Raw genomic sequence first — 18,104 nt, forward strand, 5'->3', positions numbered from 1 at the left:
GTTCTTTTCTAAGTGAATTCAACACAAATATCCATACATGAAGCCAAGTTAGAACAAATACCAAGAATCCAGTCACGGTTTCTTAGGAATCATAAGAAAAAAGTATCTTCTGTGAGTTGAACTATAGAATCTTAAGAGTCAACTTGAGATAAATAAGATTTGAGGTTTATGGTCAGTTCTTTAAAATAATGCAGCGCTTCAGAGGAATCCCCAACTTTAAGAATATATGAAATAGCCCCATTTACAAGAGGGATTGGGGAGTGGGGAATAAAACAATGATTTGTAAATAAAACCTACCATGGTAGAGCTTCCTATATTGAAATCCACCAGTGGATTTAAACTATTCTATCAAAATTTTAAATATACGTAACTTTAACACAGCGGTTCCACATGCTAAGTGAAGAAGTGTGGGGGAATGCTGTCATTCCTATATGGAAAAATGCATATGCAGTTATCCTTGTCAATAAACACAGCATTTCTGAAAGATATGCAAACACTGGTTATACTACTTACCTGTAGTGTGAGAAATAGGAGGCTGAGAGAACAGGAAAGGGTCACTTTTTGGTCTGTCTCAAGTGCACATTTTACCTACTCAAAATGTTGTATTACACACTCCCTCCTAATTGAAAATGTGTTTTTATATCAACTGTGGCACCCTAACATTGAAAAATGATTTTTGTCAAGTTAGTTGATTTCTAGAATATCCCAATCTAGATGTTTTTCTCTCTCAATGGAAGACTTGGATTGTTTCCATTTAACTACACATGATATTAGGCAAGTCTGCGTGGGCTCAGACTCTTCATTTGAAAACAACGGGTTTAGACTAGAGGTGGCTTCCAAAAATCTCTTTCTGGGCTAAGATGCTGCAATTATGTGACTTGATTATGCAATATTTGAAAAAAACCTGAAATAAACTGGCAAAGAAAATCTGAGTGAGTATGATAGTGAGTTTTTGTGATGTGGCAGAAGTAATTGTGTACAACTACTATTTTTACAATACATTTCATTCTTAAACCACACTTCATAAATTCCCTTTCATTTCTACTCTATGTACCTTTATACTACCCAGGGAACAACAAAAGAGGCATATTCAACTGAAGAAATTTATTTACTTTTTTTTTCTAGGTACATAGATGACATAATTATAGACAAGTTTTGATACATAGGAAAACCCTTCTGTCCACCTCTTTTTGCTAAATGAATCATCACAATAATTTTTACAATTTTTAAAACAATACACAGCTTTCTTGGGCTGAAGCAATCGCAAGAACATATTGGTACTGGTATATTACAGCTACTTACAATGTTTAAGAACAGCAATGGAGAAAAATAAGTTATTTAAATATTGATTTCATATACAGAAAGTGCAATGTTGTTAGTTGTTATATAATTTTGCTTGACAGTTTCTTGTTTATCAATTTAAAATCGAGATAACTTGGACTCAAACTATTATATTTTTTTTTTTCTGAAAATAATACAGTACACACATGCAGCATTGACTTGGTGAATTGACTTCTTTTGCTGCAATTATGAAAGCAAACTTTGCTCTGTCAGGAACTGATTTTCAGTCGACTAGTTATTTCCAATTTCACCTTTACCTGGAAAGAGAAAAGGCCTCTGACTAAGGCAAGGCCAGGAAAATCTACTTCTTGGTTATCTGGGAATGTACGTAGTGGCTGGGACTGGCTGCACTTCCTTGTAGACAGCTTCAAAGGAAAAAATGACACACAGTGGATGTGTAGCTACCTGAGCCAAACTGCCTCTCCAGGTTTCTTTTGTGCTTTCCAAAGACGACAATTTTCACCCTTCCTCAACATTCTGCACCAAGTGCAATGGATTAAAACTGGATATTGCTGAAGCTGACCACCTGCCTTCTGGCATCCACAGGAGGCCCCAAACCACCTCGGTCAAACATCACACACAAACATTCAGGCTTTTCTAAGATCAAATTAAAAGTTTAAAGCAAAAGAAGACCAAACAAATACTAAAAGTAAAAAAACAAAAACAAATTTTGTTAAAAAGCACAATAAAGTAAAAATAACCTCAGATCCCACAGACTAGGAAGCCCTTCCCACTGAAAATGATTCATGGTCCCTGAATTTCACTTCCATGCAAAGGCAATGATTTCCAAAGAAGAATGAAAAAGATACAGTTTGGCATTCTCAAAAACTCATATTCAGAAAGCTCCCTTTTCTGGCACCACTTTTACATTAAGTGAAAAATCTTACCGTGAAAATGAACTAACACCTGGAAATTCATGTACAGTTTCCCCTTCTCCTTTGTTACCTATTACCTGACTTTATGTGTGGTCTTTTAGCTCAGCTTAAGCTATGAGCAGGCTCTCTCAGATGTCATGCTGAGGTACTGAAAATGCAGGGTGAGGAGCCCCTTTTACAGCGCCCACCTCACCACACACTTGAAATTCCTTCCAGTGACATAGGAGAGCCCTGCAGCCTCGTTACCTTCTAAATGGAATGTCACAGCCCACAGGAATGTCATACTCCAGATGACAAAAATGGGCTGTTTTGAAGAGTTCAACAGAAATTTGGCAGCTTTAGCTTTTTTTCTACATTTCCACAACTTCTTACATGGCATCTTATAGAAGGTGACTATTATTGAAGAAATATATATTATTCTTTCAAATGTATACCAAAAGCATGAAAAAAAAATACGTCACCTGAGAACGTCCTTTTCCTCCGAAACATGGATCCAGATATATAAAGCAAATGGTAACATGGTTTTGTAATTAATGAAATCACCTTTTGTTCCCCCTCCCCTGAGGGATATCATTTGTTTTAATGAGTAGATGAAATATTACAGAACTTTTAAATCAAGGCTAAAAACATTTCTATCGTAAATGATCACACCCAGTGCTTAAAATAGGGTTCATGATAAGAATGTAAAGGAAAATCACTTTGTAAGCAACTGGAAACAATAATTTCTGTTTGCTAGAGAATCAGCCACTAGACTAAAAGAGAATGCTGAAATCAGTCAGAAAACAACTGAAAATATGCAACTACTTAATACATGGCCAATGTAGTTTGGCTCCAAAATGAACCTTTATTATATTTAAGTGAATTATCTAAATAAGAAAAGATGGAAAATAGTATTTTAATTATAAACCCAAAAAAAAAAACTTTTAAAATATCTTATAAACTACTTCCCTTTTAAAAAACAACCTCCTTAAATATTCAACTTACAATGACCTTTTGCAAAGGTGATCTGTTAGCTAATGACTGAATTTTGGAATGGACACGGTCAAGATTCCAAGTCAATACTGCAGCACGACGACCAACGTGGTAACAGCACTAAACTGATTAAAATGAAAGATCGTAACCTCAAACACACACATATACTCTCACACGTGATATCTTTGTGAATTTAAGAGTGCTTTTTACCAGATTTGTAGTTAGTTTAAAAACTGAAAGTCAACATGAAATTTGGCCTGATAAACACCCCTATAAAATAAGCCATGTTAGAGTGAGACAATTAGAAAAGCCCATTTCTGCTGGAAACATCCCAGATACGTTAGATGGCAGTCTAAGATGAAGATTTGGAACTATGGTTACATGGTAGTGAACACTAAGTTAGATAACTGCTTAAAAGCTTACATTAAGGCAAATAAAAGCTGATTGCTAGAAAGCAATTATTAAAATGTCTCTTGTTTATCTAAAGGAGAATAGGGCTTTCTTTTTTTCCTAGTGCAGCCAGATTTTCTTATTTTTGAACAAATGAGCCTGGTCAATAGTGTACAATCACTCCCGAGTCTGTTACTTTGGCCTGGCTAAAGCCCATCTGGGCCTCGGGAACCCTGCAGGGTGACAGACAGAAGGGCTAGAAGCACGCTTAGCAACAGGACAAGCTGCCCCCCCCCTGCCCCCTGCCCTCCCCCAGTGCACCAAGACAGACTGCAGGCAGAGCATTTGTGGCAAGTTGGCATCTTTGTTCTATTGTGTCCTGAAAACAAAAATAAGTGCTTGTCTTTTCTTTGGGGGTCAAAGAGAACCACACCAATTTCCTGGAGGGGGCTTTTCTGGAGAAGAGGGTCCCGTGCCAAGATTCCGAGTTCTGCAGGCCACACACTGGGCCTTTCTTCTGGGTCTGGTCTGCACGTCCAGCCAAGGAGGAATTGCATCAGCATCATAAACACAGTGAACGGGTGGCTCTTGTCCAGGGAGGTCCATTTCGGGCCCGACTACATGGCCTCGGGGCCTGGTGGCAGTTTGAAGAGTCTGGCTGCGGACACGAGCTTGCTTATGTGTCTCTCCTCTGTGATGCCGGCCTCCTGAAGGCAAGTGTGGGACAGAGAAGGCACTTGGCCCAGCGTGCTGAAGCCCGCTTCAGTGAGGGCACTGGCGTACATGGGCAGACCGATGGAAACCAGCCAATCCGACACGGATGAAACGCATCCGGGAGACAGGGGCTTCCTACAGATTTCTGTGAGTCCACCGCTTGGGATCTGGGTAACCAAAGAAAGCAATTTATCAAGATTCAACAGGTGCCACTGGAGAGCTCTTTCTTCCATGCCTAAAAGGAACACTACTGAAATATTATATTTATTACCACACTATCAGAAAGGGATAATGCTATGAGATGTCCAAGAACATGACTAGCATCAAGAATTCTTTCCTGGGCTTCCCTGGTGGCGCAGTGGTTGAGAATCTGCCTGCCAATGCAGGGGACACGGGTTCAAGCCCAGGTCTGGGAGGATCCCACATGCTGCGGAGCAACTGGGCCCGTGCGCCACAACTGCTGAGCCTGCGCGTCTGGAGCCTGTGCTTCGCAACAAGCGAGGCCGCAATAGTGAGAGGCCCGCGCACCGCGATGAAGAGTGGCCCCCGCTTGCCGCAACTAGAGAAAGCCCTCGCACAGAAACGAAGACCCAACACAGCCATAAATAAATAAATAAATGAATAAATGAATGAGTGAATTCTTTCCTGACTTCTCAAAGGTGAGACAAATCTTCAAGGAAGTGTTGGAGGTTCCAGAAGGTACCTGGAATTAGATCTAACCCCAATTATGTGTGTAAGTCTCCAAACTGTAATCATTTATATTTCTGGCTATTTTGTCTCATGGTGGTCATGCTCTTCAACTAATGATCCTTATGGTGCTTGAAGAAGCAAACCTATGTGACAGTGTGAAAAGGAAGATACTCAGTGGGTAAGGTTTTCATAAAGTAGATTTTCTTCTGTATTTTGAATCTACATTAACATCCAGAAAATTAAACATTTAATCAATATAGTCATAAAGAATTAAAAATACAATAATAAATGTTGGCTAGGGCAGGGAAATGGACATTTATACTTGAATTCTGAGAAGGCCAAGTGCTACACCCCTCAGAAAGGCAATTTACCACCAAATGTGCAAACCCTTGAGATTTTGTGCAGTCCTGATGAAGCAAATCCTCTTGAAGGAATATATCCTCAGAAATTTACCCCAAAAGTCTACAAAAATTTATTAACCAGGAGGTTCTTCACTCAATTGTTTAAAATAAACAGCTGGAAAAAATCTAAATGTTTCAACAATGTGGAATGGGCTGAACTAGGACATACCTACTAGAGCACTTTGAAAAACTGATAATATAAAAGAAATTTTAGTAACAAAGAAAGAGGTTCACCATCTGATAACTGAAAACAATAAGGTTTGCAAACTGTACATGTACTTTTATGTATGTGCAGAGAAATGACTAGATGGACTTTTTCACAGTGCTGGGGTTATGGATAATTTTCATCTTTTTCTCTCCAAAACTGTATTTTTAAACCTTTGTAGGCTGAAGAGGTATTACTCTCTCCCAGGTGTCTCCCTTCGATAGCTACAATGAACCCTGGGCTACGTAGTGGCTGCCAGCATGCTCATCATTAAGCTCTAGAACTGAATGGACTTCAAAAAGCTGGGTGAGGGGAGCCCCGAAGTGTGGGCTGCTTACCGCCATGCGGTGCTGCTTCCGAAGCAGCTTCACGCGGATCTGGTCCATGTTGGTGGCAACGTCCCTCTCGGGCTGATCTAAGTCTTCCGCATATCTCTGTACCAGGGCCTCAGGAATCCCACAGCGGCCGTGCTGCAAGGGAACAGAAATCTCTTATCGAGGGTTGCGAGGATCTTTTTCCTTCTCCAAGAACGGCAAACACAAGGTAGGATAAGACATTTAGCTACTAGAAAATAGGACCAAAAGTTTTAATTTGAAGTGAATATATTTTCTTTAGTGTCAGGATGGATGTTTTAGAGACAATACTTTTACATCTTTATCTTTTAAGTCGTTATGAGCTCTAGGAAAATGTTTTGAAATATGGGTAAAGCAGGACACAATCATTCTCTATTTTGGGGTCCAACACCCTCACTTCACTCTTATCATTTTGCAAAATGTTATTGAAGACAGTCTTCTAAACTGCAGGGGAGAAGGGCAAATTTGTGCCCTACAGAGAGTCTACTGTTGGTTCCTCAACTACAACATAGAGTTATATCGCTATATCACTAGATCAGCATTTACTGTACAGTAGAATTCTCACTACTTTTCATTCAAAGGGGTTCATTCACTAAATATCAAGAAGGCAGAGGAGTATTTTATTGTAAGGCATTCTTGGTCATAAGAAGTTTATAACAAAGACTCCTGGGAATACATTATAATAATTCATGCATTCCTAGGAGTAACATACAGCTACATCTATTATCATGTATTTGTATTCAAAGTCATTTTGGTATTGGCAGATCTACTCTTTTATTTTTCTTCGAATGAGAAATGAGTTTTCACTATAGGTCTCAATGTTTTTAGTACAATGAGGTATCTTTTCCCCTGTTACCCATACAGATAATTATACAGTACAATTATTACATCTGAATAGCGCTCTACAATTTTCAAAGTAGGTTCAGTTTTATTTTATTTGCTCCTATTAATACCTCTAAGAGGTAGTTATGCAGGTCATTATTAATTCCATTTTACGCACAGGGAAATGAAATGGGGATGTGTTAAAGTCTAAAAACAAAGATGTTGAATAAGACACGGAAACTGGAACTCACGTCTATCCTTTCAGGAACTGGGTCTAGTACTGACTGATAGCTCTCCCTGCAAAGGATAGCTGCCCCAAATTAAATACAAACAAGTGAAAGAAGAGAAGAGAAAAGAAGAGAAGGGACAGGAGAAGAAACCCCTGAGGCTGTGTCTGCATGTAATCTGGGCGCTGTGCTCCCGGTTCATCTGAACACCCAGCGCGGGGCGGCAGGAGCCCCCGCTGTGGGCCACCCGTACGGTCACTGTCCATTGGTCCCCGCCGCCAGCTGCCTCCGGGGGCTGGGAGGTGGGGGGCGGTGCCGCTCCTCTCGCCTGGCCCCCGCCCGACTTAGAAGAGCCTGTGCAGTGGGGTCAGGGCCTCGGATACCTTATCGGAATAGGGCTCCTCGGTGAGATCGATGCCTTCGGCCCGCAGCTTCTTCTCGGTGAGCATCTCCAGGTCCACCCCGCGGGTGCAGGAGACCTTCCTGGCCAGGGCAGGGCCAAGCCGCACGCCGTGCTCCTGGAGGCTGGTGCTCTCAGGCAGCTCCGACAGCCAGGGTGGAGGCCTGGCGCTCGGCGGGCTGCCCGGCTCCGGCCCTGCGGGAGGCCTGGCCACTGGCAGTGGACAGTCGCTGGGGCCGCCGGGGCTGCCCTTTTTAAGGGGCAGGCTGGGTGCATCGGGGCCAGGGGCGCCGGGGGGACCGGGAGGGACAGGATGCAGCCCGTTGGCGAGGCGCTCCCTGCTCTTCTTGGCGGGGACGGGGGGAGGCTGGGCGGGAGGTTTGGCCTGCGTTCTGGCATCGGGGCCCCTCTGCCCAGCATCCACGCCTTCTTTGGTGCCCGGGGGGTGATGTGTCCCTTCAAAATCGAGTCCTTTCCTGTGACCCTCGAGAGGCGTCCTTGTTAAACCGTGTTTAACAGCGGGCGGTTGGGCGTCATAGGTTTTGGGTAAACACGGAGGAGGGGATGTGCCATGGGAAAAGGCCGCCATCGGGCCATCCAGTTTCTTAGTAGTCATTTTCTGAGGTTCAGAAAATCTCTTGCTTTGGGTCAGTAGCAGTGCATTGTCAACAGCAGAATCTAGTTTGGGGCTTTGAACCTTTGTGATGGAGGGCGCTGTCTTTTGTGGCACTTCGGGTACAATCTGAGGGGAAGGTTCTGTCACCTCACCAGGCACACCTTTTTCAGGCTCTCCTTGAAGGTCGTCCAGGGAGTGGGATCGGGGCCAAGTCTCCACGGTCTGGGGGCCCTCCAGGGTCTCACAGCTCCGGCAGATGGAAACGGGGAGGCTCCTTCGGTTTTTATTCAAGTCAGTCACACACGGGGGATCACAGTGTTTGGAGGTGTGAGGGGTGAGACCACCGCCCAGCCTCCCCTCCCCTCCCGGCTTCAGCGCGTCTACTGGCTTCGTTAGAGGCAAGGTTGGGTAGTTGCCCAGCTGATTCCTGTTGAAAGACTTCAAGCTAGACTCGGCTGATGATTTGGCAGAGGGGCTGGTTTTACGAGACTTGCCTACAAGACAAGGAAATATTTTACAATCACATTTTAAAAAGCGAATCAATCAAACTGATGTAAAAGGTGTGCTAACGTAATTGAATCTCCAACTCTTATATCCCACTGTTGAATTACACTAAGCACATAAAATCACCACTGGTGATGTAGAGTCATTGTGGTCCCATGTTTATTTTTAGAAAGAATTCTTAGTCTTATTAAAGGACTCAGGGAGATGAAAGTTAATTGAGTTATGTGGAAAGAAAATACGCTGTGTCAGGCAATAAAATAAATCTAGGCCTAATGTCTGTTCGTAGCTGCAGTCAGTGTGGAACAAGGCACACCCACACCCCAGTTAAGAACCACACTGATGGGACTTCTGTTTAGGGAGTACAGTTTCCTAAGACCATGGTTGCAAAGAGGAGGTGGACTGAATTCTGGGACAGGTTCTTTAAATGGTATCCCCCAAGGTTCACTGGTGACCGCTGAATTCTCAAACCTCTCAAGCCCTCCCCGCCTTGTGTTTTGCTCAGGTGTGTAAAATAAAGGTACCCTAGAAACAGTCAGCCGACCTTGGTACAAATGAGTAAACAAGCTGAAGTGAGTATGTCGCCAGAGGCAATCTATAAGATACTGATATGGTTCTAATTGCCACTGGGGCGATAGACCTGATTCAAATACAATGACCGTCAGACTGATAACTGAACTTATCAACCAGTCACAGTCTACTTAGTTGACAGCTGTTGACTGATACTAATTGCTACTGCTGCCTGGTGAACAGAGCCACCCATGGTCACCCTGAGTGCACCTGACCCCAATCCACTTAAGATTCCTCTTCTGTTGAGACAGTAGCTGTCTGAATTCCTACGGACTGCTTCCCGACTGTTAGGACAGAGAAGCAACAAACAAGGCATGCGACCCTCAAATGGCCCTCTCCCTCCGAAACTGCTCTGTCCTCAGGCCGTGCCGCTGAGGCATTTAAGATACTGCTGCTCGTGTGGCCCTGATGGATGGTCTACTTGGTAAAGTGTTTTCCTCATGGACCTAATAGTTCCCAACACTCAAATGTTGGTTTTTATTGCAAAAAGAAGAGGACATAGGAGACACACAATTTAGGTTTTATGGCTGCAGGTATTTTAGATGGAATTTATTCACCTCACACAGAAGTCAGCAGAGGCTAACTAGAAATGAGAACGGCGAAGAAGTCAGAAAGGAAAAGATTAGCACTGCGTTCACGATGGTCAGAGAATTGTCTTTTCTCAGAACACTGCACTTTTAAAATCAGTACTTTTCAAAGCAGGAGGATCCTTTTTAATGAAGCTTCATTTACAAAACAGATCAAAGTTGAAATGTGGAGGTTTCTCAAAACCCAGGTCCACACACCGCCACCAAGGTCCTCATCCTTGGGACCCCGCAGACCACAGTTAAAAACCAGGGCTTAAGGCAGCATGAGCTTCTGAACCAGAAGTTACGAACTGCATAAGAGGGACTGCTTCTGTAAACCTTGCGTTTATTTCTCCACTCAGTGAAAATACTCTCCTAGTAAAACTAGAACAAAATCGTGCAGCTTGGTTTAATGTTTGAGAAAACAAAGGTGGGGAGGTACCATGTCCTTAACTGTTACGTGGACAAAGCAGAAAAGATGGTGGGGGGTGGAGAAATGTCAAATCTATTCTGAAAACATCTTGCTTTTCAAGTGCTTTTGGTTGGTTTGAATTGTGGGCTTCCAGCAATTTCATATCTTCACTGTATATGTTTATGCTGCTTTTCAAAGTGAAATTTATGGTTGATCCTGTTGTTCCAAAATCTGTTTAGTAAATGTTTTCTATGTGCACATAACTATGGAGGATATAAGTAAACCACTGATTCAAACTGAGTCCACATTTGTAGTGGGTATGGGAGCCAAAAATACACTTCTCCAATAACTTCCAAAAGCTAGACCATGAGGAGGGCTGGCCCAGTGACGTGAAGTTTGGAGAGCATAACTCTGAGCCCCTGGTCATGCTGTCTGCGGGGAGAAAGGAGGTACCATATTGGGTGTGGGTAATTATATTCTTTCTCTCTAGCTGGTCTGAAGTTTTGAGATTTTTTTTAAAACAAAAATGTGCTCTTTAAGACTTAATTATATACCCTTCATTCAGAGATCTAGCTTTCATAAAAATGAAGAAATGTTTGAATAGACTTTTCACATTATTTTAATATGAATTTAGATATTTTCATACTGTAATGATGATATACTGCTGCCAGCAGCTATCTGTTTTTGTGGGGTTTTTTTTGAATTTTAGAATTTTATTTATTTTTTTATACAGCAGGTTCTTATTAGTTATCCATTTTATACATATTAGTGTATATGTGTCAATCCCAATCTATCTGTTTATGGAAGGAGTCATCGTGCAGCTGCAATCCCTGAACTAACGAGCATGCCTCTTTTCCCGGGCAGGGTCCGAACACCGAGGGCCGCCCCTGCTCAGGCTTTACTGTCTATTTAAGAAGAAAACTTGAGGTGAGGGATGATGATGATACTGAAGGAACCAAACCTTCATGCCCTGGCTTTGCATCATGCTCTCAGCGGGGCTCCTCAAAATCCTCATATAGAAATGAGAGACTCACAGATGACAGTCCCAAGCACTGGGATATTCTTGCTCTTCAGAATAAATAAGCAAACAAATAGGCAAAGAGACCTTTTATGGTATATGTTGCCTTTTTCCTTGTTCCCAAAATAGGTCGACCTATTTTCATCTAATCCATGGTTTGTGAAAGTACTTATGATAACATACAAACTAAATCCCTTCTGGCTTGAAGTTCAACTAAGCCCCGATACCCCTGGCTGATGTATGATGACGTTAAGTAGTTAGAGTGTGGACTTGAAAATGCTTATAGTATTGGAAAATCAGGTCTAAAATATTGTCTACCATTGACTGAGAGCCTATTATTATGAGTCAGAGTGGTGCCAAGAGGAAAAGAACACGGGCTTCAGTTATTATTTAATCTCTCTTTAGCATCCTCATCTATAATATATGCACTGCAGGATCTGAGTGATAATTAGCAATTGCATACGTGCGCACTTAGCCCACTGCCTCATTCATAATCAGTGTTCACACAGTGCTAAGTATTTTTAATATATTATTACTTTGCCTTAGAATAATCTATTTAAAAAAACAACAACTCACATTACCATTCAAGAAGTAAGGAGGAGGACTTCCGTTGTGGCGCAGTAGTTAAGAATCCGCCTGCCAATGCAGGGGACACGGGTTCGATCCCTGGTCTGGGAAGATCCCATGTGCCGCGGAGCAACTAAGCCCGTGCGCCACAGCTACTGAGCCCGTGTGCCACAACTACTGAGCCTGCACTCTAGAGCCTGCGAGCCACAACTACTGAGCCCGTGTGCCACAACTACTGAAGCCCACGCGCCTAGAGCCCGTGCTCTGCAACAAGAGAAGCCACTGCAAGGAGAAGCCCATGCACCGCAATGAAGAGTAGCCCCCGCCCGCAAGTAGAGAAAGCCCGTGCGCAGCAACGAAGACCCAACACAGCCAAAAATAAATAAATAAGTAAGTAAGTAAATAAATAAATTTGTTTAAAAAGAAAAAAAGAGGTGAGGAAGAGTGAGAGATGTAATCTGGCCAAAGTCTTCAGCTATGCCCTATTCACGTTCAAACCCCAGGTCTCCCCACTCTAAAGCCCCACAGCTCTTTGCATGATCCAGATGGGGGGACGGGCCTAAACCTCTAAGAGCAGCAGGACAATGGAAAGCTTAGGGTCCCCTTCTCTGACACGCAAGTTTAAACTCTTTCCAATTATGTACTATGTGGGATGGAAGAGTAACTGATGAAAGACCTCTCTACTCATTTCTCAACATCATCAGTTGCCTAGGTTCTTGAGAGATGTTCCTCCCTCCTAAGGATCTTAATTAAGCACCAATCACCCTGGAAAAACTCCTCTCCCTATTGCCAGTTTTCCCAAAAGCAATGGCTCAGGCTGAGGAAGAAAGACAGTCATCAGCCAAAGCACAGATGTCAAGAAATGGTCCAGAAGGCTTGCGTATGAAGATGCAGTCATGATTATCTGTGCTGACAGTACCGTTTTCCAGGTTCTCACTGCTTTCATAGCATCCTGAGTCTCGTGGAGAGCACCCACTCAAGCCCTGGCTGTCAACAAGCAGCTTCTCCTGGGATCCGGACTGGTCACTGTTACCTAGAGAAGATGAACACATAGCACGGGATCGTAAGAGGAATGAAAAGCAGGCTCCAAATCAACCGCATCCCAATGTTATCCTCAGTTCTCACAATACATTTTGAAGCCTTGGACTTTGGAAGAGAACAAATTATTTTAAAGTAAATGAGATAAAAATGAACGAGTGAGATCAGAACACTTTTCTTTTCAAATCAAGTATCACAGGAAGGTAAGTTTGTAGAGAGAGGACATAGTTGAAATACATCAATGCCTTTTAAGTTACCCTGAGGCCAACCAGGGAGAGGAGAAATTCAGAGCATCATGTCAAAAGTGGGGGGAGAGCAACCACAGTCCTTTCGGAGGGACGGTACCACCAAGTAGAAGCAGAGACTGAATAAATGCCTTTTTCACAAGGAGGAATTACGCCGTATACTTATTAGAGATCTAGAAGATTTGTGTTTCAATTTATTTGTTCCCAGCTTTCCAAATTTGGCAGCTAATATAAAGTGAGTGTCAAATAAACCATCAAATTTTATTAGCATTTAGGAGCATTTTTAACCCTCTGTGACGCGTGCTGGCTCTCGTATCATCTCAAAGGGAGCAAGGCTGACATAAAGGGGACATGAACCCCTAAGCTGATGAGGGGCCAGGGACAAATCCTTTTGCTACTGTTATTTGGAATAGGTTAGAGGGTTTTCTCTCCTTTTTGCTTCTCTCTTTGTCTTGGGTCAGCATTTCTATTCCCTGCACACAAAGGGTAAGACATGGAAAGCTCAAAACACCCTCCAGCTTGGAAACTGAGTACAGAATACCCTGAAGGTGGACGATGGAAGCCTGAGCACCCTCATCCTAAGGAATCCTTCTAGAGAGAAGCATCAGATGTTTTCTGTTGAAAGTTGGCCAGTCACATGGGAAATCACGTGGGCCTTCACTACCCCAGCCGTGTCACTCTGCACATTCTATAAAGAGGGCATGGCTGGCCTTATGTAGGTTCAAAGTTACAGGAAGACTGTCTTTCAGTCATTATGCAGACTAAATGCTTGGTCGATAAAAATGGAAAACAAGAAAACATTTTCTACCTAAAATAAGTAGTTGACGATGAGTGGCTTTAATTTACTTTTCTTTCTCTTCACTTCGCCCCCCCCCCCCACACACACACACACACACACACACACACACACACACACACACACACTAAATCAATAAACCAGAAATCTGATGCCTTTTCTTGGGTCATTAAAAAAAAATTGCAGGAAGGCTGAGGGCTGCCATTCTTACTGTCCATTGACCACTTCCTGTTTGTATTTCTCACATGGAAAGCATTTTATAACAGAAATCATGGCGGAACAAGCCCTTAAATTAGAGCACCAAATTAAGAAATGCTATTTTTAAACTGATTAATGAAAAATTAACTAATTGGAAGCAAAAGAGAAAAACCCTTTCCCCTCCCCCGCACCGAAAGTGGAACATTCTAGAGTGGTGTCCTCATTGTGTGGGGGAGTCTGTGGATTTGGAACGGCCTTTGTTCTAGCCTAGCATGTTATTTTGGAAAATGATACTTATAAAATGAGGGCTTGGAGCTATCAATTACAACCCAGGAAGAGGAATCAATGCAGTTTGTCCTTGGCGAGATAGTTCAGCGTATTGCAGCAGCCAAAACAGACTCCAAAATGCTGACCAATGGGAATAAAACAGAAGACTTGTCCCTGCCACTGCAGGAAAATGCAGACTGTGCCTGCATCTTTCGGGATCCCAGCCTCACCACACAGCAGGATACCTGAAGTTATTATGGGGAGTGAAGGGGTCCCTTGCATTGCCTGAAAACCGCAGTTCAATCTATAAAATCATGAGGCCTATTCAAGGGGCTACAGCCACTTTCTTCCTGAAGGATCCAATCAGCAGCTACTTGCAGGAACCCAACAAATTTAGCCAAATTCCCTAAAACTAAAAGCTGGTGTTTCCCCAGTAGGTTGTCCTTCTTCATTAGGGAGAAAGAAGAGGCGGGGCACCTCTTAGATGTACTGCACATTCAAGGCCACATCCTCCCCGCACCCCATACTCACTAGAATTAATGCCAAGGCACAAAGGACGAGAAAGAAGGGGAGCTAGAATCACGAACATTCTCACAGTCAAGTAAGAGCGAAGGACTGGGTTGTGGGGCTGAAACTCCATTTGGACATGACCTGAATTTGGACTAAAGCTCTCCCCAACCCCATCTCAAAACACACACACACACACACACACACACACACACACACACACAGAAAGAATATGCTAAGACATTGATGAGACACCCAAGCATTAAAAGGTGCTTATGCGCGAGGACATGTGCCATTTTCTGGAGCGTAGTTACCTTGGAAAAGAAGAAGGGAAAGGAATGGGATTCTTGGATAGCAGGCCTTCCAATGGGCTTGTAACACTTATGTCTTTAAAAAATAAGCACTGAAGTAAATATGACAAAATGTTAACTTTACATGGATTTAGGAAGTGGTATGTGGATTTAGTTTTCTCTGTACTTTCCTGCATATTTGAAATAATTCCTGATTAAAATTCTTATTCTTATGAAAATGATTCTGTTAAAAGAGAGCTTTCATCTGGCAGACCTAGGAGAGTGGGTCTGGGATGAGTAGAAGGAACTGCCCCGGGACAATGAGAGTCTTTCCCACATGGAACCCTGCAGGAAGGCTGGCATTCCCCGTGCACAGATGCAGTGAGAGAAGCTGGACCCATCTGAGTGCCAAGCAAGGATGCAGATGTGCCTCTTGCTCTTGTGGGGGCTGCGCTGGAAGATGTGCAAGACCTCTCAGATCGCAGCAGGTCTCTGGGTCTGTCTAGTCTGACAGAAATTGACTGCCTTCCTCTAAGGTATCAGTTACTTAGAGTACTTCTTAAACACAATGAATTTCAAAGCGCTGAATGTAGAATCTTCTAATCCTGGGATAATCCTGCTTCCAGGCTCTTGGTGCTCACTGGCACCCCTGAGCCCTTGAAGCCTTTGTTTTAGAACCACTAAAAAGAAGTACCAATTTATGTATGCGGGATGTTTTATACAGTGGCACAGCACAGATTCAAAATGGGATTTATGAAGAAGCAAAGAGCCTTCCTTAGACTTGTGAGTGAGCATCATGAGGGGCAAAGATTCCCTCCTATAAAATATGCCAAAGTGCACACCTCAGGACATGATCCCAGGAGGGACAAGGAGTCTTAGCCCTTGTGGCATGACAGAGACAGACCCTGCGCCTTATACTCAGAATTTAGCTTTGCTCCTCCTGTGTCTGAATGCTAAAGGAAATGCAATGGATGGAGTTTATAAACCAGCTGTTCTCAGTGGCTGAGGAAGAGCAAATGAGCTATTTTACAGGGCAGATGTGGTCCAGGAGACTAGATGATTGAACGTTAATTGATATTAATATAGCTGGTCGGCCATTCCAGGCACTGGGCCAGGCTCTGACACAACCTGGCCACAGATCCCCAAGGTGTCTCCTGGGGAACTCCAATACTAAAGAGACCAGGTTATAAAGTGATATAAACTGCGAAACACAATTCCCTTCAAATCTATCCCTGAAGGCAGTGTGTTTATCTAGGGTTTAGGCATCTATTTGATGGTGTGTCATCAGTTAATTTAGAGGGAGGACTTATTAAGCAGAAGTGAATTTAACTGCCCTGAGACACTTGCTTCCATGTCTCTTGCGCCTGATACATTCAGTAATGTACAATTTTTTTCCCACCATTCACCATGGTTTTGGTGTGTCTTTTAGCAATGGAAATGCTATTAGCTACTGATATTCCTGAAGCAGAGCATTTCAAAGAAAATGCATTTGAATTCAATAACTGGCAAGGATACTCCCCACTTTGTGATGAATAATTTCAGGAATATTTCTGGCGTCAGACTGAAGAATAAAGAGCAAGATAAGATTGGGTTAATGGAGCAAAGGACACAGTGTACTCAAATAGACTACATGAAAGCTGTGAGCTCACTAAATTCTCTTCATGGGTTATAAAAATGAGCTATCATTTTAGCTGAGAAATCGCAGCATGGAATTCTCTGCTCTACATATTCACTTGAGATGATTTCCTGCTTCTTTAACGCAAGCTGATGAATTTCATTTATTCATTAATTAACCTATTCAATCAGAAAACAACTCCTCATGTGCTTTGAGAAGTAATTCACCCTTGGTGGGGCAAGATACTCCCAGTTTGTCAGTTACTCTTGTGCCCAGGTACCCTCATGACCTCCTGAAGGCTGCACATCCCACCGGCCCCCAAGGTGGCATGAACTGCGTGTCTTAAGAAAACTGCAATTCAATTCTCAGTCACCCAAAGAGGAGCGTTTTTGTCAATGATTACCTAGAAACATGCCGGGAAAGTATAGGCTAGTAAGGTTTTCTTTTGCTCCTGCATTGGCAGGAAGGTCTGCTTTGGGAATCTACGTCTGTGCTATTTGACATAATACAAAATTGACCTTGGCTTTGGAAAGAGTAGGATCGAATGAGTGACTCCAAGGACCCAAGCATATGCTAGCAGCTTATGGGACGCCTGCTGGTGACCTGAGAATGTGGCGGATCTAACAGTGAACACGTCTGTGCGGGGAAGGACTTACTGTCATATTCCTGTAATAGCTCCACGGCTGTCAAGAGAACAGCTCTGTGCTCTGGGTCCCTGATATTTAACTCGTCCAAATCTTCCTCCTCCAGGAGCTTAAAGGTGTCCAAATCTTCATATCCATTGAACAGGAAAGTGGGCATGTGCTCCTGGAGGGAAACAAGACAGAAGTGAGTCAGCAGCCCAGCCATGGGATCCACGACCAATGACCGACCTCAAACCCCTAAACTCTTTTTCCAGTCATTTTTATGCTAATTCAAAAATTAGTAAGTATCCTTTTAGCACAGTCTGTACCTCCCAGTCCTACAGCTTAGTGGGCAGGCGGGGCACTTCATTCATCAGGGGTTAAGAAGATTTACACTGCAGGCTGAGATGGACCCCACTGGCTTGCATTTTAATTGTGCCCTTGCTGTGAGCTGAAGCCTATAATGCCACCCAGTGCGCAGTGGAGGAGATTCTTCTTTCATTTAGAGCTACTGAAATCCAGCTCACAGAGACCTGTGACTTCCTCAGTAGCAAGACAGTTTTGCAAGGAGGAAACAGAATCTACTATGTAGACCCACCCCGCTAGATGCCGGGAATAATAGTGGGAGAGAGGGTGGAAGGGAGAATCCTTACGGCCTCTGAGAAGGCAACCAGGGCGCCAGGAGTTCGTGCTTACAGCCCTTCCTGGTAGTGGCTTGAAGCTCACAGCTCTCTGAAAGCTGCTCTTTGGACTAGGAGCAAATTTCGACCTGGAGTTTATGCTGTCACCCCCAGCGGAGGTCAAGGGCAGAGTCATGGTGCTGGTAACTATTTCTGTAGGATAATGGGTACTCATCGTAGCAGATGTGGGACCAGAATAGGACGG

The 18,104-nt window shown here is 43.3% G+C and overlaps 1 protein-coding gene across 6 annotated transcripts in view; it reads right to left on the bottom strand.

Moving 5' to 3' along the window:
* Window positions 1-1,089: 1,089 nt before the first annotated feature.
* The window catches only part of SASH1 (SAM and SH3 domain containing 1), a 251,479-nt gene continuing 234,464 nt past the window's right edge, over window positions 1,090-18,104 (bottom strand). For all 6 annotated transcript variants that reach the window (XM_036870941.1, XM_036870939.1, XM_036870942.1 and 3 more), the window contains 5 exons: window positions 17,253-17,403; window positions 12,560-12,673; window positions 7,374-8,500; window positions 5,927-6,058; window positions 1,090-4,459 (listed from right to left, as the gene is read on the bottom strand). In XM_036870941.1, the coding sequence (XP_036726836.1) occupies window positions 4,196-4,459; window positions 5,927-6,058; window positions 7,374-8,500; window positions 12,560-12,673; window positions 17,253-17,403 (1,788 nt within the window). In that variant the 3' untranslated portion in view covers window positions 1,090-4,195. The remainder of the gene's footprint in view (window positions 4,460-5,926; window positions 6,059-7,373; window positions 8,501-12,559; window positions 12,674-17,252; window positions 17,404-18,104) is intronic.

Source organism: Balaenoptera musculus, chromosome 12 (assembly GCF_009873245.2).
Source record: "Balaenoptera musculus isolate JJ_BM4_2016_0621 chromosome 12, mBalMus1.pri.v3, whole genome shotgun sequence".
Lineage (NCBI taxonomy): Eukaryota > Metazoa > Chordata > Mammalia > Artiodactyla > Balaenopteridae > Balaenoptera > Balaenoptera musculus.